Source organism: Gekko japonicus, unplaced genomic scaffold (assembly GCF_001447785.1).
Source record: "Gekko japonicus isolate JY-2015 unplaced genomic scaffold, Gekko_japonicus_V1.1 scaffold767, whole genome shotgun sequence".
Lineage (NCBI taxonomy): Eukaryota > Metazoa > Chordata > Lepidosauria > Squamata > Gekkonidae > Gekko > Gekko japonicus.
This window is the reverse complement of record NW_015161972.1, coordinates 598,420-621,229: the sequence shown is the minus strand read 5'-3', so window position 1 is coordinate 621,229 and position 22,810 is coordinate 598,420. Positions and strand designations below refer to the sequence as shown.

Genomic DNA, 22,810 nt, shown 5'->3' with positions numbered 1-22,810 from the left:
TTTTTGTTTTGGAAAAAAATAGCATTATTTGTGAAATTAGTAACACAGTTTGTGGCTTGTTTTTTGTATTTAAAAATTAAGGTGGGGATCAAAGACCTACTTATAGCATACTTGAGAGCTTGGGTTGCCTAGTGGGATTGTTAACTTTTTTCTTTGAACTGTGGGTCCTTATGCTGTCTCACAAACAACTCTTGAAAGTTTACTGCATTTTCAAAAGGGCTTGCCTTATGTTATGAAGAGCTGCTGTTCAGGAAACACATGAAATAGACAGAAAATAGATCTTCCAAGAATTATATGTACTTAGATTACTGGCTGTTTGTGCATATTAATTTAAGTTAGGAAGTGGGTATTTTTTGCTTCTGAATGTTAGTATTGGTGTGTTAGATTTCCTAGTTTATTGTAGCATTTAATTTGAACGTGTGATTTCATTTCAGATTGCCAGTGAAACGCCTCTAGATGTTGTAAGTATAAAGATACCTGATATGAAAATACCTATATATTCACAATGTTTATACCCTAGTAATAATAAAGTGCATATTTTCCTGTTTTGTGTGTTCTGTCAAGTTGCTTCCAACTTAACAGTTAAGTGCTGTCAAGTTGCTTCCAACTTAACGGCGATCCTATGAATTAAGAATCTCCAAAACGTCCTATGCTTACACATCAATATTTGCTGTCTCCTCAGCTGTTTTTCAAATTAGCCCCAGGGAAACAGAGCTATTTGACAAAAAATGGAAAATAGCTAATTTTTGTCGAAGTCCAGAGTGCCTTAGAAAACCTATTATGCTCTTCCGTAGATCAGTGGAAGCACCATAGGATCTTCCCCACCCCCCAAATTCCCAGCCCACCTGCTGGTGTTTAGGCAAGTAATAGCAACAGTAGTCAACCAGGAATCCATCTGGGAGAAGAAAAATAATAAGTTATAGGAATACCTGGTCATGGACAAAATATCAGATGTTATTTTTTTGGCGGAGAATCCGGAGTTTCATTCAGATTATTTGGAATGTTGGTTTCCTTTTCTTGAATATATGGAAAGATATAATAAGCTTAAAAAATGCACTTCCTGATAATTTGAAGGTTATAGCTATATATTGAATAGCTGTTTGGTTTTATTGCTCTTGTGTTTCTTGTGTTTGTAATTATGTTGTTATTGTTGTGGTTTCCTAATAGTATGTGCTACTGTAAATTGTTATATAAATTAACGATTATTTTAAAAAATCCAAAAACCTAAATCCACAACTTGGTGCTCCAACTGTCAATGAACTCATATGCTTCTGCAATATGTCTGTCAGCTTAAAATTATTTATTGCACTATCAACTATGTTTTTCTTGTTTAGCTAATGGAAACTTCAGGAACTGACATGCTGAATGATTCAGACAGCAGGGCACCAATTAGTCCATTGCACTTAGCTGTAAGTAATCAGTTCAACAAATATTGATTATTGGTCTTTTTTAAAGCATGCACACATTTTTCTGCGTGATTTAACATAGTTTTGACTCACATTTGGAGTTTGCTTGCAGACCAGTAATTACTCACACTTGCTAATGCTTAAGCCTATCTGCAAGGTTTATTTTAAAAGTCAAAATTTTGGCTTCAAATCTGATTTTATTTTTTATGATGTGTTTCAATAGCATCTCCATTAACATTTTTCAGGCCTACCATGGACACCATCACGCTTTGGAAGTGTTAGTGCAGTCTTTGTTGGATCTTGATGTCCGGAACAATAATGGAAGAACGCCTTTGGACCTTGCTGCTTTTAAGGGACATGTTGAATGTGTGGATGTACTCATTAATCAGGGAGCATCTATCTTGGTGAAAGACTATGTTGTAAAGAGAACACCAATACATGCTGCAGGTAAATCTTATGAGGCTTATTTTTTTTTTGTTATGAGGTATTAAATAGAAAAATGGGGATAGCTCTGAAGATCTGATTCTCCTGCTGTTTTTTTAAGGTTGATGGTTTTAAAATTGTTTAGGTTTAGCATTGACTAAAAGTCTTGTATTACATGGATCCATTGTGCTAATGTAGGCATTTTTCTCCAGCAGAAAGAGTCTTCTCCTGATGCAAAAAGAGCCCTTTGTAAACAGGAAAGGGTCATTCTGCTAGAGGAGAGCACCTCCAGTAGTGCAACAGATCTCCAGGATATAGCCACAACAAATTTATTGAAGCATTAATCTTTTGTGGGTAAGAGCCCACTTGGTGATATCTGTGAAATGAAACCTCTGTCAGTGAAATACATACACAGCAGAGGGAAAGAAAAAAGTTTTAAAAGTCTGTGCATGAAAGAGTTATAGCCCTATTGATACATACTAGTCTAGCAATTTCTTGTTGGAGTATGCCTTTGAAGTTCCTTGGTTTAAAATGGCATTTTTTAGGTTAGCATCAGTGTGTTCTGTAGATTAAAATGTTTTCCCCACGCTTCTGAATGTTGCCTCTTTTGATGTCAATTTTTTGTCCATTATTTTATGTAAAGATGGATTCATTTATCTTAAATAGATAAAAGAGGATATTGTTGACAAATAATAGAGTGTATGTATCATGTTGGTGGATGAGCAGATGAATAGGCACCTGATCATATGGTTGATGTTATTAGGTCCAGCAGTAGTATTGCCTGAATAGATAATGGTGGTAAAATTGGCATCTGATCTCGTTGCAGGGAGACTCTGCATCAGTTAGGGCTTAAATGGTTCCTACACCATTTTTAGCTTCTAAGCTATCTTGATCTGTTCTCGTAAAAAAATAGGAGTCTAGTGGCCACTTAAAACTGATATTATTCCAGCATGAATTCTTGTGAACTAGAGCTCACTTCTTTAGATGTAATGTAGTGGGCTATCATTATGCAAACATTTTAGATAGCTGATCCTTGGATGACCAAGGGGTAAAAGGAGTACTGAAGAATGATAGGGAAATGGCTGAGAAGCTAAATGCATTTTTTGCCTCCGTCTTCACTGTGGAAGATGAGAGGTGCTTGCCCACTCCAGAGCCGCTGAGTTCGGGAGGGGTGTTGAAAGACCTGAGTCAGATTGAGGTGACGAGAGAGGAGGTCCTAAAAGTGATAGACAACTTAAAAACTGATAAATCACCAGGCCCAGATGGCATACATCTGAGAGTTCTGAAATAACTCAAATGTGAACTCGTGGATCTCCTTACGAAAATATGTAATCTTTCCTTAAAATCTGCCTCCATTCCTGAGGACTGGAAGGTAGCTAATGTCACTCCCATCTTTAAAAAGGGTTCCAGAGGAGATCCGGGAAATTACAGGCCAGTCAGTGACGTTGATACCGGGTAAATTGGTGGAAACCATTATTAAGGAAAGAATTAGTAGGCACATAGATGAACAAAACCTATTGAGGCAGACTCAGCATGGGTTCTGTAAGGGAAGATCTTGTCTCACTAACCTGTTAATGTTCTTTGAGGGGGTGAACAAACATGTGGACAAGGGGGATCCAATAGATATTGTTTACCTTGACTTCCAGAAAGCTTTTGATAAAGTTCCTCATCAAAGGCTCCTAAGTAAGCTCAAAAATCATGGGATAAAAGGACAAGTCCTTTTATGGATCAAAAACTGGCTAATTAATAGAAAACAGAGAGTGAGTATAAATGGGCAGTTCTCCCAGTGGAGGGGTGTAAGCAGTGGGGTACCACAGGGATCAGTACTTGGTCCACTGCTTTTTAACTTGTTCATTAATGATTTGGAGTTGGGAGTAAGCAGTGAAGTGGCTAAATTTGCGGATGATACGAAGTTGTTCAGGGTGGTGAAAACCAGTGAGGATTGTGAGGCACTCCAAAGGGATCTGTCAAAGATGGGCAAGTGGGCGTCAACATGGCAAATGGGGTTCAATGTGGCCAAGTGCAAGGTGATGCACATTGGAGCCAAAAATCCTAACTATAAATACACGTTGATGGGGTCTGAACTGGCAGAGACAGATCAAGAGAGAGATCTTGGAGTTGTAGTAGATAACTCACTGAAAATGTCGAGACAGTGTGTGACTGCAATAAAGAAGGCCAATGCTATGCTGGGGATTATTAGGAAGGGTATTGTAAACAGATCAGCCAATATCATAATGCCGCTATATAAATCAATGGTGCGACCTCATCTGGAATACTGTGTGCAATTCTGGTCACCACACCTTAAAAAGGATATTATAGCTTTGGAAAAAGTGCAGAAAAGAGCAACTCGAATGATAAAAGGGTTGGAACACTTTCCCTATGAGGAAAGGTTAAAGCGCTTAGGGCTCTTTAGCTTGGAGAAAAGACGACTGAGGGGTGACATGATCGAGGTTTATAAGATTATGCATGGGAAAGAGCAGGTAGAGAAAGAGGTACTTTTCTCCCTTTCTCACAATACAAGAACCCGTGGGCACTCCATGAAATTGCTGAGCGGTCGGGTTAGAACGGATAAAAGGAAGTACTTCTTCACCCAAAGAGTGATTAACACTTGGAATTCACTGCCACAGGAAGTGGTGGCAGCTACAAGCATGGACGGCTTCAAAAGGGAATTAGATAAGCATATGGAGCAGAGGTCCATCAGTGGCTATTAGCCACAAGGTATAGATAGGGACTCTGGGGCAAGTGATGCTCTGTCATCTTGGTGCTTGGGGGGGGGTCAACAGTGGGATGTCATATATAAAATAACCAGTGAGCTTTTTAATTTATGTTTACATGTGTGTATATTTGATTTGAAATATATATATATTAAAAGGAGTATGTACACCATATATATAGTTTTATAATTCAGAAATAGCGTTGCCATATATTAGTTCTTAGCATTGAATAATGTTTACATATATTGAGGATCCTTATAGTTATGAGTATTTTGAAGAGATTTAATTTGGTATGAAACCAGTTTTTAGTGAATATCCAGAAGGGTTGATTTTAGAACCCTTTTTGCTGTTGTTATTATTATGCTCTTTCTGATGTTTTATTTGTTAATATTTTACAGCCACAAATGGTCATTCAGAATGCTTGCGGTTGTTGATAGGAAATGCAGAGCCACAGAATGCTGTGGACATTCAAGATGGAAATGGACAGTATGTTGCACACTTCTATTGGTTCCTTTTTGTCTCTTAACAGGTTCTAGTGGTTGCATTACGCTAGTGTGATTGTTGTATCATGAGTTCATTCACACAGCTGAATTGTGAAATTGGCTTGTTGCTAGAGGGATCATCAAATAATTGTGAAAATAAAATAATATCAAGACAACTTTGACATTGTTGTCCCTTGTTGGCTGATACAGTGTCATTCTGTAAGGGGCATCACAGCATGTTGCACATGGTGGTTTCACTTGTTTATGTGCTGTCTTTGGCGCCTGGTCTGTTGTGGGACTGGCTTCACTTGCACATATTGCAAGATTGCTGGTTGTGTGGCGAGGATTGCCTCAGGCCTGTATTTGCTAATGTTGTTCTTCCCTACTGTCTGACTTGCTGTGAAAATCTATATGTTCTTATTTCGTTTTTTACTCTTCTAGGACTCCTTTGATGCTGTCTGTTCTCAACGGGCATACAGATTGTGTCTATTCACTGCTTAACAAAGGAGCAAAAGTAGATGCCAAAGATAAATGGGGAAGAACAGCACTACACAGAGGGGTAAGAGAAGCCACTGTCACCATTCTCTTCTCATCCCCCCCCCCTTTTTTTTACACAAAGAGAAACACATATCAGCTTTTACTTGTTCTAAAATTACAGAAACTTCATTGCACATATGGCTTATAGACACTATCTGCCTTGTTTTGCCCATTTCTTGAAGTTGAATGAGTAGGGCTAATATTGTAGACTCTAATGAGGAAATTTCTCCATTGGATTTCGGGCTTCCAGTTGAAATGCAAGCCCTTAGGATGCAACAAAGAAATTTTCCATTGTGAAGGTCAGAGTCCTACCTCTTAGCCCAGAGAAGCCACTGAGAGGCAGTGGTGTGGCCTCTCTACCCATCAGTTATGGGAACTAATGAAGCTAGACACCATCACAAAGCAGAGACCGGGGGGGGGGGGCAGGGGGCGGGAGTCACAGCTCCAGTTGAGATCTGTTACATCACATAACTGTTTGATATGTGCACTCCTGTTATAGTAGAGAATTTAAGGAATCACACAGGCAGGTCTTGATTTTCCCTTGATTCATCTCAGCGCCTGCAGAAATGTGTTTGTTGTATTTTGCAGGCAGTTACTGGGCACGAGGAGTGTGTAGAAGCACTACTTCAGCATGGTGCTAAGTCTACACTACGAGACTGCAGAGGACGGACACCTGTACATTTGTCAGCTGCGTGTGGACATATTGGGGTATTAGGAGCGCTTTTACAGCCAGTGGCATCTGGGGAGGCAGTACCTCCCCTAGCAGACAATCAGGGATACACATCATTGCACTGGGCCTGTTACAATGGTAAATACAGTTGGATTTCACAGAATACCAGAAATGAAAAGTGAAAATTTATGTGTATGTATAAACAGACAAATGGTGTTCGATGCTGGCACCGGGCTTAACTGCATTAAGAAATCAATCAAAATCACCTCCATACCTTGGTTTAATGCCAAAAAGTGTATCAAAGCATAACAGAACAAGTTTTTGTTGACACAAGAGCAAGTAGGGAGGACTTTACCTGATTCCCCTTCACGCTGTAGCTCTTTGTTTCCTGTGGCTTTTTGTCTATAGAGATCCCATAATCCCTCTGCAAGAGATTTCTAGAAAACTGGAAGCCACTGGTGGTGCTAGGGAAATAATGGCTGTGTTTTGGAAACAAATGGAAATTTAAGGAAAATTAAAATATATGCAGTACTTAGTTCCTTCTACAACCTAAAGTTAAATTACTGTTTTAAAAACAAAACGTGTCGTTTATAAGTTAGATACTATATAAAAAAAAAATATAAAATTTTTTTTAAAAAGCTGCGGTGGCTCAAGTGGTTAAGACGCTGAACTGCAGGCTGTGGAAGATCGGTAGTTCAGCAGTTCGAGACCGAGCTGCCGCATGACGGAGTGAGCTCCGGTCTCTAGTTCCAGCTCCTGCCAACCTAGCAGTTCGAACGTGAGAAATTGCAAGTAGATAAATAGGTACCACTTTGGTGGGAAGGTAACAGCGTTCCGTGCGCCTTGGTGTTTAGTCATGCCGGCCACATGACCACGGGAACGTCTTCGGACAGCGCTGGCTCTTCGCCTTTGAAACGGAGATGAGCACCGCAACCCTAGAGTCGGATTCGACTGGCTTTCGAGCAAGGGAACCTTTACCTTTACCTAAAATTGTATGTTTTGGTATATTTATGCAAATCAAAATATAAATGCCTTTGCTTTCAAGAAGTAAAGCTGCAAATATACCCAGTGCTTGAGAGAGCACTGCAAATTGCTGCACCATCAGCTATCTTAGCTGAGATATCTTAATTTCTGCACCTGAGAGGCAGGAAAAATAAAGTCCTGTTTACTAAACTAAATAAAAAGGTGTAGTATTTGAACAGAAACAGTCTCAGTCACTATAGGAATACCAGCATATTTGGAGAGCAAGTTAAACATAACTTTATAACACTGAAAACGGTAAACGCTTCAATAATGTATTATTATCAAACATATTATAATAATTGTTGATAAAAATTATACACACTTGTACGGTAAGTACATCCTTGAAATTTTGTTGTAGACAGAGGAATTATCTTTTAATGATGCAGATTGTCTTACATAAAAATACTCATTAGTGAGTAAAACCTCCTCTTTAAAAGCATTTTACTTATTCCAAAAGATTTTTCAGAGGAGTATTTTTCAGTGCTGTATAAAAATTTTCACGTTTTCGGGGGGGGGGGAGCAGAACAGAAAAACATGTCCTGATTTTTTACCAGGTCTTCACGCTTCTGCTTAGCGCTGCCTTTGGAGCAGTCACAAAAAGCTGTTGCTGGAAGGGAAAAGATCTGCCACCACCAGCACCTTCTTCCATGAACCACAGGATCCAACCCACAGTTTTATGGATCCTGTTTTTCTGCTCTCCTCTCCAGCCAGCAATAATTGGACTGTGATTTTATCAAGCATTGGTGCTTAATGCTCCCCCCCCCCCAGCCCAATGGTGGTGCTGAAAATTTCAAGCTCTACTCAGTCTCCTCACACCTCCCAACTCATTGCCATTTTTAAATTTGTAGTCAGGGAATTTAACAAACAATTGCACCATCCAGAATAACTACAGAAGAATTATTTCCAGAGGCAAGCAGTTATCTGCAGTGCCCTGTTATGGAGACCTGCATATTAATAAGTTTCAGCTGGTCATGGACTCTGAAAGAAGCAGCCAGTTGCCAACCATGCATGCTTGTAAATCGTTCAGTACAGGCAGGAAAAAGGTGTCACGGTTCACAAACAATAAACAAACAAGAAGAAAAGCAGCTGTCCCATGCAGTTTTGCAGTAACTGTAGGGTGAGTGCATGAATCTCTTACTCTCTTGGTTTCAGCACCATAACTATTATGGCAGTTACAGTTAATGTATGGAAGTGTCATAGTTACCCGATAAAAGGCATCCAGGACTTAAAATTACCTGACTTAACATTTTATTGATTTATGAGTATTTCAGCAGTTGACTCCCCAAAGCACATAAACAGCTAGAAATTAATTGAATCCTCCTGTTGTTCTGCCTGCTTTTCCAAAAAGCAGCTTTGCTCACGTGCTCCTTCTCCCTTTCTGGTAAGTAGTGGATGCAGTCCAACAGGGAGGGGAAAGAGAACATTTGAGTGTGTCAAGATCTTGTGTGGTTTCTAAGGTGGCACATCATTTAATGAAAGACCAAAGAGTATTTACGGTTCTGGTAGTTAAGTTTCCTAGTTTGTCTTATTTTGTGCTTGCCATTGTAGGTCATGACAGTTGTGTGGAACTTCTTTTGGAGCAGGACGTTTTCCAGAAACTGGAAGGGAATTCCTTCAGCCCATTGCATTGTGCAGTGTAAGCAGCTTCTTCATTATTATGGCAGATTACAGCTTTTATTGTCATTATAATTACAGCTTTTAATGAATTTCATTTATTTTGGAAGTAATTGCCTTTTAAATTTTTGATAGGATCAATGATAACGAAGGTGCTGCTGAAATGTTAATTGATACACTAGGGTCTGGCGTTGTAAATTGCACAGCTGCAAAAGGAAGGTAAGGTTGTAAATGTTGTATTAAAAAGTGTATTTTTTGTTTTAAAATCTGCTTCTTTGTCCTTCGTAATATAAAATCAAGGCCCTTTTGAATCAAAATATCCGTACAAAATACAGTAAGAACATTAGCTGAGAAGGCTCAAGTTCACATATTGGTTGTTTCAATGTAGCACAAAGGTTGCCCTTCTGTAAGTAAATAGCTTCTTGAGTTGTGCCCAAAAGGTAATAGATAGGTGTGGGTGACAGAATCTTACTCCATCAAAAGATGTACCGTTACAGTGTATGTTAGCTAAAGTTTCTGGATTCTCTTTATGGGCAACTCATTGCCATAATTCCTCTTTGAGCATATATACGTTATTGTATGAATAATCAATATATCTGATTTTCAACATGGCCAAATCTGTGGGTACCTGAATCAGAGATTGGGGCCATGGGCAGCCAAGCAGGATACTTTTTAAAGCTGAAAAAGGCCCCAGATATGCAGAAAAATCAGAGGAAAAAATGCATTGGAGGGTAACACCACCACCCCAATAATAGGAACAGCTCCTGTACATTAAGAAATGAATGCCCTCAGTGGTGGTGGTTAGATAACACAACCGTACTGTCAGCCTTCCAGTGCTGGTTTCGGTGAGCAGAAGAGAGGGAAATAATGGCTATGTTTTGGAAATTTGAGGAAAATTAAAATATATGCACTACTTGATTCCTTCTAAAACCTAAACTTAAATTACTGCTTTAAAAACAAAACGTGCTTTAAAAACAAAACATAGGTACTATATAAAATTCTACATTTTGGTATATTTATGCAAATCAAAATATAAATGTCTTCGCTTTCAAGAAACCACATTTTTTTGGGAAATTTGGAAATCAGGAAAAAATTGAAATATGAGGTGGATCTCACGGGAAAATGCTGCATGTGATCCACCCCATATACAATATGTATAAGTCTAATTTTTTTACTGTTTTCTCAACATAAAATTAATTATTTAGAACTTGGATAGCATATAAAATTGTTCTGTTTGACGTACTGCACATTTTGAATGAGCAAAGCTTTGTCTTAAACAGCATCTCACTCATTCCCAAAGATTTCCCCCCCCCCCATATTTTTCTGTTCTCTCCTCCCCAGCCAGGTCTTACACATGGTTCACCAATCATGACAAAGTGTGAGATGCAGCTAGTAGGAGCCATGTGGTTCTCTGTTAGATGATTAACCAGTGTTACCCAAATGGCTTTCTGTGGTAGCGTGCCCAGAATTTAGCTGTGGGAAGTGTTGGGTTATATAGCCATGGGGGGGGGGGGTTGGTTGGTTAAAAAGCCATGGGGTATGGGACCTTAGTCCGGGTCGCTGTAGCCTATTTTGTTCACCCTCACGTACACCCTTCTGTAGTCACTTTCCTTGTGTTTTCCTGTAGCTCTGTTCTCTCCCCACACCCCAGAATAAGGCAGGTTATGAAATTCAATAAATGTAGTTTTCTTTTGCCTGTTTTCCGTATTTATTATAGATAGATAACATAAGGATTTAAATATTTAGCATGCTATTAAGCATGTTTTGTACAGTTCATGTTTCTGAGTAGAATCTTATTGAGGCCTTATAATTAGCCCACTTTTACATCTGCAAAATGAACTCTTTCCCCTCCCCCCTTTCTCCTCAGAACTCCCCTCCATGCTGCTGCCTTTACAGACCATGTAGAGTGCTTACAGCTTTTGCTCAGCCATAATGCACAAGTAAACTCTGTAGATTCTTCTGGGAAGACTCCTCTAATGATGGCTGCAGAAAATGGGCAAACAAATACAGTCGGTAAAAAAAACTCCTGTATCTTCTCATTACTAATAATCAGTATATACGCTACTGTAAAAACAAAAACAAAAAACCCAGAACCCTACTTTTAGCATTGTAAAGGGTTGTGTGTAAGTATTGAAAGCAAACTGGCTCAACAACCACAGTAGCTTTCTCTGTTAATATTTTAATTATTTTTAACAACCAAAGAATGCAAAGCAAGAAAAAAAATAACAAATATACACACAGAATTTTAAAGCAACCATAATTTCCTTCAGAGTAAGCTTCTTTGTGGGCCAAGTTGACTGGGGCAGAATAGTATTTTTCCATTTGTCAGTGGCCTGAAAGGGGGTTAGAAGAGCTACAGGGTGGCAAAAACTACATTTTGTGGTGGGAAATCTTTATGATCTAATAACACTTCAGAACTGAGAATAACCTCTACTGATGGGTTTTATTGTATATACTTGTTTTTCATAGATTTAGGTGGGTAGCTCTGCTGGTCTGAAGCAGCAGAACAAAATTCTGAGCCCAGCGGCACCTTTAAGACCAACAAAATTCAGTTCTGGGTTGTTCACTTGTTTTTCATAGTCATCCAGGGTGTCACTGTAACTGCTTCTTTTGAGTTAATTTTAGCCTTTATGTCTTTCAGAGGTGTTGGTAAGCAGTGCTAAAGCTGACCTGACCTTGCAAGATAAATGTAAAAACACAGCACTGCATTTGGCTTGCAGCAAGGTATGTATCGTTTTCCAGTTGGAGGCTTCTGTCGTTTATTGGTGCCCTTGTTCTTATTAGTGCTGTCGTTTTTCTACTGAAGTAATTTTTTTTAATGTAGCAGCAACAGTGCAGCACTTGAATTGCAACAGGAAAGAATTTACTTCCCTAGCCTATGAACGTCGAGTGGAAGTGCTTTACCTTCCTTACTTTATACTCTGAACAACATTGTGAGGCAAATAGTTCAGGAATTTCAGGCTGAGACGGTGTCTTTCCTAAGGAAGAGTGGCCTGTTGTTTAAGGTTGACTGGTGGTTGGAACTCTTTACCTGTACCACTCTGTAGACTGAGCAGACAGTATAGACACTGGGCCCACTTAGAGTAACAAGAAGGACTCTGGGGTGGGGAGGGCAACTTGGATCTGAAATAGAAAGGATGGGGAGAGGCAGCATTTGGTACAGCGAAAGGAGCAGTCTAAAACTGACTTTACCTTCTGTCTGTAATCCCATATAGCTCAAGCCATCCTTGTCAGAACCAATTGATTTATTAATGCTAATGATGTTATGTATGCTAATGATAAGGGAAAATGTATTTTTAGAGGAAGGATGTGTGTGTGTTAAAGGTATACTTGCTGTCTTTAGGGTCATGAAACTAGTGCCTTGTTAATACTGGAGAAGATTACAGATAGAAATCTCATCAATGCCACCAATGCAGCCTTGCAAACGTAAGTAAAGATTTAGTTAGAAGTACTTCAGCTTTGTCAGGAGAGGTCTGTCTTGGTCCTACACACTGGTTTGTTTTGTTTTGTGTTGTAGAAGAAAAAACATTGTATTTAAGAAGTATAGTCCCTTCCGTAGAGAATTGTAACCTTACTGAAAAATCAGCTGCACAGAAAGCTTTGTCTAGTAATTGAAAACATAGGTACAAAGTTTTATTCTTGTCAGTAAAATGGATGAAAATTGCAGCTTCATTGATGGAACAGGGCAGAGTGGAAACTTCATCCCCTTCATAGTGCAGCCTCCCTCTTAGTGAGTCCTGCAGCTCTGGAAATCAACTTTTTGGGCAGTCAGAAGTGATTGGGGGGGGGGGGGAGCATGGAAAAGATCTGCATCCATCTACGGACAGATTGCTGGATACTACCCATGCAGTTAGATTGGAACATTGCAGTCATATCAGCTTACAGAAAATTTGAGAAACAAAATACATATTAGGTACCAACACAAGTGTTTTACACTGCCCTGTTAGCTTGGAGTAGAATAATCCATTTTAGCCTATACTGGAGCACATAAGGACACTGCAGGAGAATATGTACAAGAGTCTACTGACTGGAGGGGGGAGGGGGCATAACCAATCCAAAAAAGAGATCTTTAGCAGATGACCTAGCAATGCCATTGAAAAGGAGCAGCTGAATTGTGAATGCATAAAGGTCCTACATAACTTTGGATTAACCAAGCAATCTAAATAAGAAGGGAGTTTACCCTTAGATGAAAGGCCCATGGCAAGCAGAGAACATGTCCGAGCAACAAAATGAGTATAACTCTTATCTCTGGCATAAATCAGTTTGGCCACATGTTCTTTGCATTTATTTATAGAGGAAGAAAAAAGATCCTCCACCTTAAGGTTTACAAGAGATAACTTCTGTTCAAAAAGCTGGAACCAGAAGCCTCATAAAAGTCCCTGAGGATAAGACTTGCCAGGCTACCCTCTGGGATCTCAAAAAATAGATGAAACCAAAAAGTAAAGGCACATACCCAGGCACAGGCTTCTATAGAGCTAAGACCACATTCATAATGAACAGCCAATGATTAAATGCACCTGGGAGTCCTCTGATTGCCCGAAGGAATGAGGACTGTACTCTATTCATAGAATCATCTACAGCAAAAATCCATATAGGACACCATACAAAAGTTGTGAAATCACCATTGAGTTAAAAATTCTAATAGCAGCTGGAATATAATGTGCCCCGTTAGAATAAAAGAAACACAGAATTGTCTTCATAGTAGCAATAGATTTCCGAGTGACCAATTGTTAATGACCTCTCCAGGACAAGGTAGAATGAGATAAAACACCCAAATATCTAAAAGAAGAAACCTGTGAGGTCTTCCGCCCATTAACTAGCCACGTCTCTCTTTTGGTCGAAGAGCGAGGTGCAAACTTAATAATTTCAGTTTTAGTAAAATTAATGCAAACAATAAGCATGAAACCTTTTCAAAGCCTGAAGAAGACTGACCTGGGTTCAGGAAAGTAAAACTGAGTCATCTGCGTAAAGTAATTGAGGAACTGAAATGTCCAATAATTTAGGCAAATGCAGAAAAGGATCAATATAGAAAACTGGGAAATCAGACAAATACAAACTGAATAAAGATGGTGCTAGAAGTCCTCCTGGACGACAGGAAAGAAGGTAGCTAAGTAACCCTCACTATTACATCACACTTGGGCAGTAGAATCAGTATAGAGATTTTTAATTAACCACAACAATCGCCTGTCAATTGTGATTTTCTTCAGTTTAGCCCATAGATGGGTTCTAGAAAAGGAACTTGAATGTGTAGAAAAAATCTATGAAGGCGGCATATAACAAGCCCTTCCTCGAAATGGCATACTTACTAATCCAGCGTGGTAACACATCACAGCGATCAAGTGTACTGTGTCCCTTATGAAATCCCACCTGTTTTGGGCCAATGATCTTAGAATCGGCCATCCAAGACTAAAGTCTGTTCAACAAAAATGCTGCGTAGATCTTCCCTACAACTGACAACAAAGTAATGGGTTTAAAGTTCTTAGGATTGTCCTTATCTCCAGCTTTATGGATTGGGGCAATTATACTAAAACATCATTCAGGAGGGAACAGTAGAGTTCACTCTAGTAAAAAGATTAGCCAGAAGAGGCACCCACCAGTCCGTGTTGTTAATCATAAATTCTGTCAGAATATCATCAGGACCTGTGGCCTTCTGAATATGGAGTCCTTTAATAAGGTTCACTATCTCTGAACATAGGACTAGTTGCCATTCAGGAAGATCAAGAGACATGGTGGCATCTAGATTGTAATCATGATGTGGCTTAGAATATAATGACGAAAAATGTGATACCCAAATCTAAGCAGTAATAACATGAGAAAGATCTCTAGTTTTTAAAGAAGAGGAAACAATCGACCAAAATCTAGAGGACTGATTATACTGAGAAGCTTTGATTGGCATCTGCCAGGATCTCATTATGGCAGTACCTTTCTTTTCCTTGACAATTCAGTTATAAGTAGGGAGGGCATGAACTGGCTCACAAACAAAAGTTAATGACAAATATTGGCTAGTTTGCAGTTTGCGAAGTCAAGTTTGTGGCAGGACAACCAGCACGAACTTTCAGGCTGGTTGTGGAGGTTCATGAACAGATACATTTCCATACAGACTGTCTGTGCTCAATCTAAATGTTTACAAAACTCCAAAGCAACCATCTGAAAGGCATGTAGAGGAGTATAGGGGACAGGCAGTCATTTTGACCGGTGCAGGTTCAGGTGTATGCTGAATGGATCCTGTGCAGCCTAGAGACACCCAAGCTCACAGGGTACCTCCCATAGATGCTCCTCTACATGCCTTCCAAGTTTGGTGTCTCTAGCTTGCACAGGATCTGCTCTATACACTCGTGAACCTCCACCTGTCATTTTGACAGAGGCAGGTTCAGAAGTGTATAGAACAGATTCTGTGCAAGCTAGAGATGTCAGACTTGCAGGGGATCTCCAGCTGACTCTCCTCTATGTGCCCTCCAAGGTTGGTGAGAATTAGATTTACGGGGTTTGAGTTACTCCCCCTGCCAGAAGGTGCCCCCGGGAAAGTGTGTTCTGGGGAAGTGGCAGGCAGCCAAGCCAGTTTCTTGGAACTGCTTTACAAACAGATGGAGAGAAGATTTCCATCGATCTAGAAAAGAGACCAATCCCTTTCCTTTGGTCAGTGCTACTTATTATCAATTTATAAAAGATCTGACATTCAAAAGAGAACCTAGGTATGGGAACCAGAGAACAGCTCTCAAACCCTTCCCTTGTGTTTCCAAATGGCTCAGTGGACCTTTTGCTAGGTAAAGTGGACTGGATAGTAACTATCAGGGGCAAATGGTCACCTCTCAAGAACTCACCAACCCCAAAGTCAGTGATTAAAGCAAGAGCAGCAAAATTGACTAAACAATAATCTACACTACTACATCCTCTTATCGAAATAAAAGTAAATTCTCTAAGGGGATCAAGACCCAGCCATCTATTTAACATTACTAAACCAAATTAAATAATCAGCATGAATAACAGAGGCCCAGCTTGTTTGAACTTTTGATCTCTAGTTCTTCTTTCAAAACACCCTGGTAAGTTGTCAGCAGATAACTGGGGTTTTACCATGGAGAGTCTCATCCAAGGGACCTACCCTAGTGTTAAAGTCACCCCCTTAAAAAAACCTTGGTTCTAGGGAATTACATGAAGATTCCTTCAAGTCAACAGTGTAATTCTGCCCATCAGAATAGAGAGTTTATACTGAGCTAACTGGAGGGATACAGAGAAAAATAAATATAAAGAACAGACCATTAATAAAAGAATTGGTAAAGTTGAGGACAACAGACAATTGGTTTCTAAAACTTTGGCATCAACAGAGGTAGTCACCAAGCATGCCAGCCCAGCCTGGGGGCATCCCCCCCCCAATCCCTATAATAGCTGGACACATAATCTAATCATTTTATATCCAGGAAAATAAAAGGGATACTGTTCCCAAGGTTCCTGCAGAAGGATCACCTGAAATTCCCTTAGCCTATCTATGATCTCTAAATCCAACAAGCAACCCTTCCAACCAGCTAGGTTCCAAGGGAGTACCCTCAGAATCCCATTTAAATTTAAGCCAGGTTTTTGAAAGTTCCAGGCTTATATGAGATGTGATCAGGGGTCGTTTCGTAGAAAAAGAGCTAGGGGAATTCATCAGCATAACTCATTAGCATATGCCACACCCCCTGACATCACCGGAAGGGTGTCATAAGGCCACACCCCCTGACATCACCGGCGGGAGTGCAAGGAACCCCCGCAAAGGCCCTCCCTGGCCCCAGGCAGGCAGGGGTGGGGAGAGGCAGGGAGGAAGCAACTTACCCTCCCTGTTCTCCTGCCTCCTCCTGGCTGAATGAGGGCCGGAAGCGGGGCGGCTGGAAGCGGGGGGCGGGGCTTCGTCATGTGCCCCGCACCCCATACCTCACCCGGGGGAACTGCGATCCCCTGCGATCCCCCCCGAAATGACCTCTGGATGTGATCCAAAAAGTTGATTAGGCTCCTGTGATATGTTCCTCATCCACATCTGCCATATTACTAATAGGTAAATTCTGTAGATCCATAAAAGCCATTTTAAAAATATTTTACCTTATTAGAAAGTCATTCAGTCCAGCCAGATCCTGCTAACAACTTTTTCTATTGTAGAAATTCTGAATGCTCTGAGTTCGTTTTTAATGAGGTTTCTCATAGCCAGGTGTTGTCTCTGCAGGCCATTGCATGTTGCTGCTCGAAATGGATTAACAGTTGTAGTCCAGGAACTTCTAGGGAAAGGAGCAAGTGTGCTTGCAGTAGATGAAAATGGTAAGTAAAGCAAAACAGCTGAACTGAACCAAGGATACAACTGGTCTCGCTTCCTGTTTCTTACAGTGGCCATCCAGATGAACCTCATCTGGGAACACCCCTCTCCTATGCTGTATGGAATTTAGAAATATTCTATCTCTGAACACAAAGGTTTAATTTAGCTATTATTGCTAATATCCTCAACAAACCTATTCCTGTTAAAATAGTCTAAACATTGTCTATCAGTATATCTTGTGGCTATGAATTCCTTATAAGTTGTGTATACAGGAATTTCTTCTGTCTGTCGTGAATCTTCCCCCCAGTCATTTTCATTGTATAAGCCCAATTTCTAGTTTTGTGAGTGAGGTGGTTGTTTATGCATGCACAGTTTTGTGTTGTCTTTTCCATAAGAGGCAGTCATGCAAGGTGTTCATTTCTTTAGTCCAGAATACACACATTTCAAGTAATGTGCAATAAACATAGTACTTAATGAGAACTTGCATAAGGTATAATCGACCAGGCAAGCAAGAATCATTCTTATCTTAATTTGTTGAAATATAGGTGAAAATAGTTCAGGGCTTTGCTCTTGATAGCCGAAGTCAGGTAACTGTAATTGAAACACATAAGTAATCAAACTGGGAAATTTCTGCCCTTTACATCTCACACAGTAGCCTTGATTTTGTGAATACCAAAGTGAAATAGTGAAACAAATTGGTCTGCTGTCGATTTAAGAGTAGTTGGATCCAAGGGAACAGCACATTGAGAGGGAAAGGTGCTTAACCTTCGAAATGCCCACCAATTTTCCCATGAGGTTCCACTAGCTGGTGGAAAAAATTGTTAAACTTTTTCCTGAGGGAACATTTGCAGGGGATAATTGACAAGTAGACAAAGAATAAAGTTCCTCTTTCCTTACTGCTAACTCTTTCTTGCTGGTTTCTTCTCTCTACCCTTTGCCTTTTGGGTGCTTTTCTTGTCTTAATTCAGAAGATTGGATATAACTGGCTGTCTTTCATGTTCTCAGAAGGATGGTGTATCTATCTTACATATTTTAATACTGACTACTTTTGCATGATGTTCCACTTCTTTTGTAGAACCACTGTGACACTGCTTTGCCTCAATTCCCTTCCCCTCTTCTCCTGCCTAAAGAGGCATATTTTTGCCATATATAAACCTGGCTAGCATACAAGGGCACATGTGCTAGACACAAAGGATTGCACCATTCTAGGAGTACTTTTTCTCTTCTACGAAGCTAGATGCCTAGGTATATTGAAATCAAATCACTTTATTGACAAATGCAATACAAGCTAAGGAAAATATACTTTTTGCTGTACCAATAAGTGGTCTTCTAGAAAATATGCAAAGATTTTGTGCCTGTCTCTAAACCAAATTATGATTGTGTTTTGACTATAGGTTATACACCAGCTTTGGCCTGTGCTCCTAACAAGGATGTGGCTGATTGCCTAGCTCTCATTTTGGCCACAATGATGCCTGTTTCATCAAGCAGTACCTTACCTTCCTTTACATTCAATGCCATTAATCATTACACCAACACCTCAAAAACTGTCACCTTTGACTCCTTGCCAGTTATCAGGAGTGAACATAGCTCTTATTGTAGTTTCAACAACATTGGCAGGGAAGATGGCTACACATATACAGAAGAAGATGAACTTAATGACTCTGATTCTGAAACCTATTAAGAAGCTCCATTGGAGTTGTAAAGAGTGAACATTTGATGAAGTTCAAGATTCGGGTGTTGGAGGAAGCAGTCTAAATACAAAAAAAGGACAGCCCAAAGAGAAGATTTTTAAAAATGTGAGTGCATATGGAAGATTTATGCTGCTCCAAAGCAGGTTATGCAAAGGTAAAAATTCTTGAAAATGCTTGGGATCCATGGTGCAAAATGTTACATAGAATGTTGTTTAATTGCAGTGTACTGGGTTGTCACTGGTGCGAGGAATAATCCCAACAAGGCTGTGCACCATTGTCTGTGTAAGTGAACACATGGTTGTACAACAAAGAAGACAACAGATTTAAATCCTACCAATAAAACTAAGACCATTTTGAAGGCAATAATTGAGTTTGGTACAGAAGGCATTGTTTGTGCAGCAAATTGCCAAAGGACCAAATAACTTACACTTTTTAATTAAAAAAAACTTTTTGAGAAAACTTGAATAGATTAAGTAAGTAAATAGTCTTAACCAACCCTTGAATTAATTCTGGCAAATAATCCTAGACTTGGTTTTAAATGTTGATTTGTTTTTAATCGTTTAACAGCCTTCCGACACTATTAAATGTACCACAAAAAAAAGGAGATGTGCTTTTCACTTGTGTATGTTCTTTCAGATGAGATGGAAAAGAACTTGTCAAAGTCTTACAGTACTGTAACTGTAGCCAGCTTAGCCAGGTTGCAGTCAGGGTGAAATTTATACAAGTATAATAAAGGAAGGTGAGTCAGGGATGCAGTCATGAGTGCAGATTCCCCTGCCCCCTTTAGAAACAATCCTGCTGTGTTAAAATATTTTTTATTCAAAATACAAGAATGATAATTACCTTGACAAGTGAGACTGCACCAAAAACAGAACTGCAATATCCTGACACTCTGATAGGCTGCCTTAGAGGAATGGAATTTTTTTACAATTCACCCAATCTTCTACATCATAAAGTAAAAGGAGATTTGTGCCTCTATGGTGTATATAATTTTTTAAAAAACTCCTAGGGTTTTAAGGCACTGGATGTGGTTATGGGTGATAAAAATAGTTTCCTTATCAAACAGGTACAGTGTCGGATCTTCGGGAACATAATATACTATTGTCTAGCAGCTTATCAAAAGATAAGTTCCCTCTGCTATAATTAAAATGAATTCTAAGTTTCTCTAATTTATAACAGGCTACTGTAAAAAATTGAAGACTGGAAAACTTTTTACCAACCTAAGCTGAAGTTTCTGTTTAAGTAGAGGTATTTACTTTATTTGGTTCTGCTTTAATTGAAAGATAACAGTTATAATTAAATGCTTATGTACATGCAAGAACATTTTCTTGCATGTTGAGGTAAAATACAAATAAATTGCTATAAACTGTACCCCACCTTTTATCCTTTTTGTATTGTGAAACTGGAAACCCTAATGCCATTGTAAATTATCAGCTTGTTTTCTGAACAAAGTGTGGAAACACAGGACAGTATTTTGATCTATTTGATAATTTTGTGGGTTTTTGAAGAATTAATGAGCATGTACATAGAAATAGCAACTGCTTGAATACTGTATTTACCTGCACTCTTTGAGTACATCAAGATTCCTGTGTATATTTTACAGAGTATAATAAAACCCAGATGTGAGAGTTGTATTTAATGAATAATACGTGTATCAGTGTGGGATAATTTAAGTGTTGATTCTAAAAAGGCCTTTTAATGGATCCCTAAGATTTATAAATCTATTATCCAAAGCCTTTTATTACTCTTAATTCTAAAGTAAACACTGAAAAGTGGAATACTTAAAGGTTATTGTGTCACTAAACTGGTGTTTAATTACTTTTTTATGTACTTTGAAGGGAATTTGTATTTTTTGCCAGTAGTACCTGGCTAACAAATACAAGAAGGATCTTGTGCTCTGTTGTAATAGAGTCTGGAAACCACTGTTTGCTTTGTTACACAACTATCCTGAATGCTCTTTAGGTGAAAGAGATGGTTTGTTGCTGGAATCAGAGGCCTGTAAATTTCACAAGACTTGGTAATGTAGCCGTCTAGTTTCACATGCATTGTTTTCTAAATGTTCTAAGAAGATTCTTTGATTCAGAAAACACTTCTTAGACCTTCTTGTATGGGAGGCTTAGAGGTCCCTGAATAGTTAGAGGAGCAGCAATAAAGGATTAGAACTATATACATTGGGTGGGAGGGTCTTGGTTTTGGAAATATCTCTTGATGGTAGTCTTCTACTTAGAGAACTTATTTGGTTCCAAAACCCAGGAAGAAAGATGGATAGCCCTAATAATCAATTTTAGTTTAGATACATGGCACAAAGAAAAGAAACTCTTAAGTCCTAGATGTCAACTATCAAAGGCACGATGCTACAATTTTGGGTTAGTGCACTAAGCAGAAGATAAAGATTAGAGACAACTGAATGCTTGTTAAGACAATCAAACGCTTTGTTTTATAGAGACAGGGATGGGCACGCGGTTCGTGAACTCAAGTTCATGGCAGGTCAGCTGGCATGAACTTTCAAGCAGTTCATGGAGGTTCGTGCCAGTTCATGAACAGATACATTTCCAGATAGACTCTCCGCTCAATCAAAATGTTTAACAGACTTCAAAGAAAAGGGGAAGCAGAACATGGGAGGCATGTAGAGGAGCATCTGGTGGAGGTCCCATGAACTTTGATGTCTCTAGCTTGCACAGTATCCATTCTGTATATTCCTGAGCCTCCACCTGTCATTTCCCCAGACAGCACTTTCCTGGGGGCACCTTCTTTGGGGGGCTGTAACCTGGACCCCGTAAATCAAACCCTCACCAAACTTGGAGGGCAGGTAGAGGAGAGTGAGCCAGTGATCCCTTGAGTTTGGTGTCTCTAGCACTCAGGGAAGGAATTGTTCTACCAATTCACAAACCCAACCAGTTCGTTTGATGCTTAAAAGTTTGTGTTTCACAAAAAGTGCATGCCACAACTGAACAGCATCTTCCCAGTTCATGCCAATCCCTAGTAGAGACAGTGGATAAAATGAAAGGTAAGAATCCATTACTATTCCAATTCTTTCAATAGAAAAATGTAAACAGACTATTCAGGAAATATGGTAATCAACTTTAAGAAGCAAGCAAAGGTGATCAGTGAATAATGTCAAGTTTTGGAACTCTGAAATGAATGTATTGGTCAGAAATCAAAATAGTGTTACATCTGCCATTCTTTCTTATATTTACTCAGGCTCTTCTGTGGGTTTTTCTTATGTGCACAAGGAAAAGGTGGGGACAGAAAAACTGACACATACAGATCACAGTAATCATTTGTTTATAAAGAGAACTTGAGATGAAGCCTCTGCACTTCTCTGGTACTTTTATATACACTGGCAGCTTCTGCCACCAAATCTTTATGTTCACACCTTTCTAAGCCACTGGTGCTCGGTGCATGAACTGCTACTGCTGGCCAGCAGTGCTGTAGCCACGGTGAGGCATCTCAGGGACACGCCCCCTCAGCAGCCACACCCCACAAGTCCTGCTGGCAGAAACCATTTTTTAAAAAAATATTTTTAATTAATTAGGGAAGCTGTGTGTGCCCTCCCCGCAGCCTGTTTTACCTCGCCAGTTCCTGATTTGTATTGCAAGCTCCACCCTCCCTTCAGTTTGTTTCTCATTCCCATGCCCAGCAGCCTCATTTACCTCTCCAGCTCCAGATTTACTCGTCAGCTCCAGCAGAAAGAACTTCTGAAACGGAGAAACCAGCTTGAACTTGCTGCTGTTGCCTCAGTCTGCTCACATCTCCAGGCTTTGTATTTCCTCTCAAAGAGCTCTTTGGAATGTGTCTCAGTTTACAAGGACACCCCCCCCCCCGCACGTCCCACTTCTTTCCTCCCCTCCCAGCCAGACTGCCTCCAGCCAGACCATGGAAAGCTTGGGAGAAGTTCAGCTGCCAGGAGGAAGCAACCCAAAGATTTGGAAAGTATCTGCCAGTGGCGAGGCCCAAATGCTCCTTGCTGCC

At 39.7% G+C, this 22,810-nt stretch overlaps 1 protein-coding gene across 1 annotated transcript in view; it reads left to right on the top strand.

The window, feature by feature from the left end:
* The window catches only part of ANKRD28 (ankyrin repeat domain 28), a 68,533-nt gene extending 48,081 nt beyond the window's left edge, over positions 1-20,452 (top strand). Inside the window, exons 14-26 of the mRNA XM_015429693.1 lie at positions 435-461; positions 1,335-1,409; positions 1,652-1,853; positions 4,942-5,029; positions 5,467-5,584; positions 6,151-6,370; positions 8,804-8,891; positions 9,005-9,088; positions 10,737-10,882; positions 11,511-11,593; positions 12,213-12,295; positions 17,061-17,152; positions 18,542-20,452. Coding sequence (XP_015285179.1) covers positions 435-461; positions 1,335-1,409; positions 1,652-1,853; positions 4,942-5,029; positions 5,467-5,584; positions 6,151-6,370; positions 8,804-8,891; positions 9,005-9,088; positions 10,737-10,882; positions 11,511-11,593; positions 12,213-12,295; positions 17,061-17,152; positions 18,542-18,828 — 1,593 coding nt within the window. The 3' untranslated portion in view covers positions 18,829-20,452. The remainder of the gene's footprint in view (positions 1-434; positions 462-1,334; positions 1,410-1,651; positions 1,854-4,941; positions 5,030-5,466; positions 5,585-6,150; positions 6,371-8,803; positions 8,892-9,004; positions 9,089-10,736; positions 10,883-11,510; positions 11,594-12,212; positions 12,296-17,060; positions 17,153-18,541) is intronic.
* Positions 20,453-22,810: the final 2,358 nt, after the last annotated feature.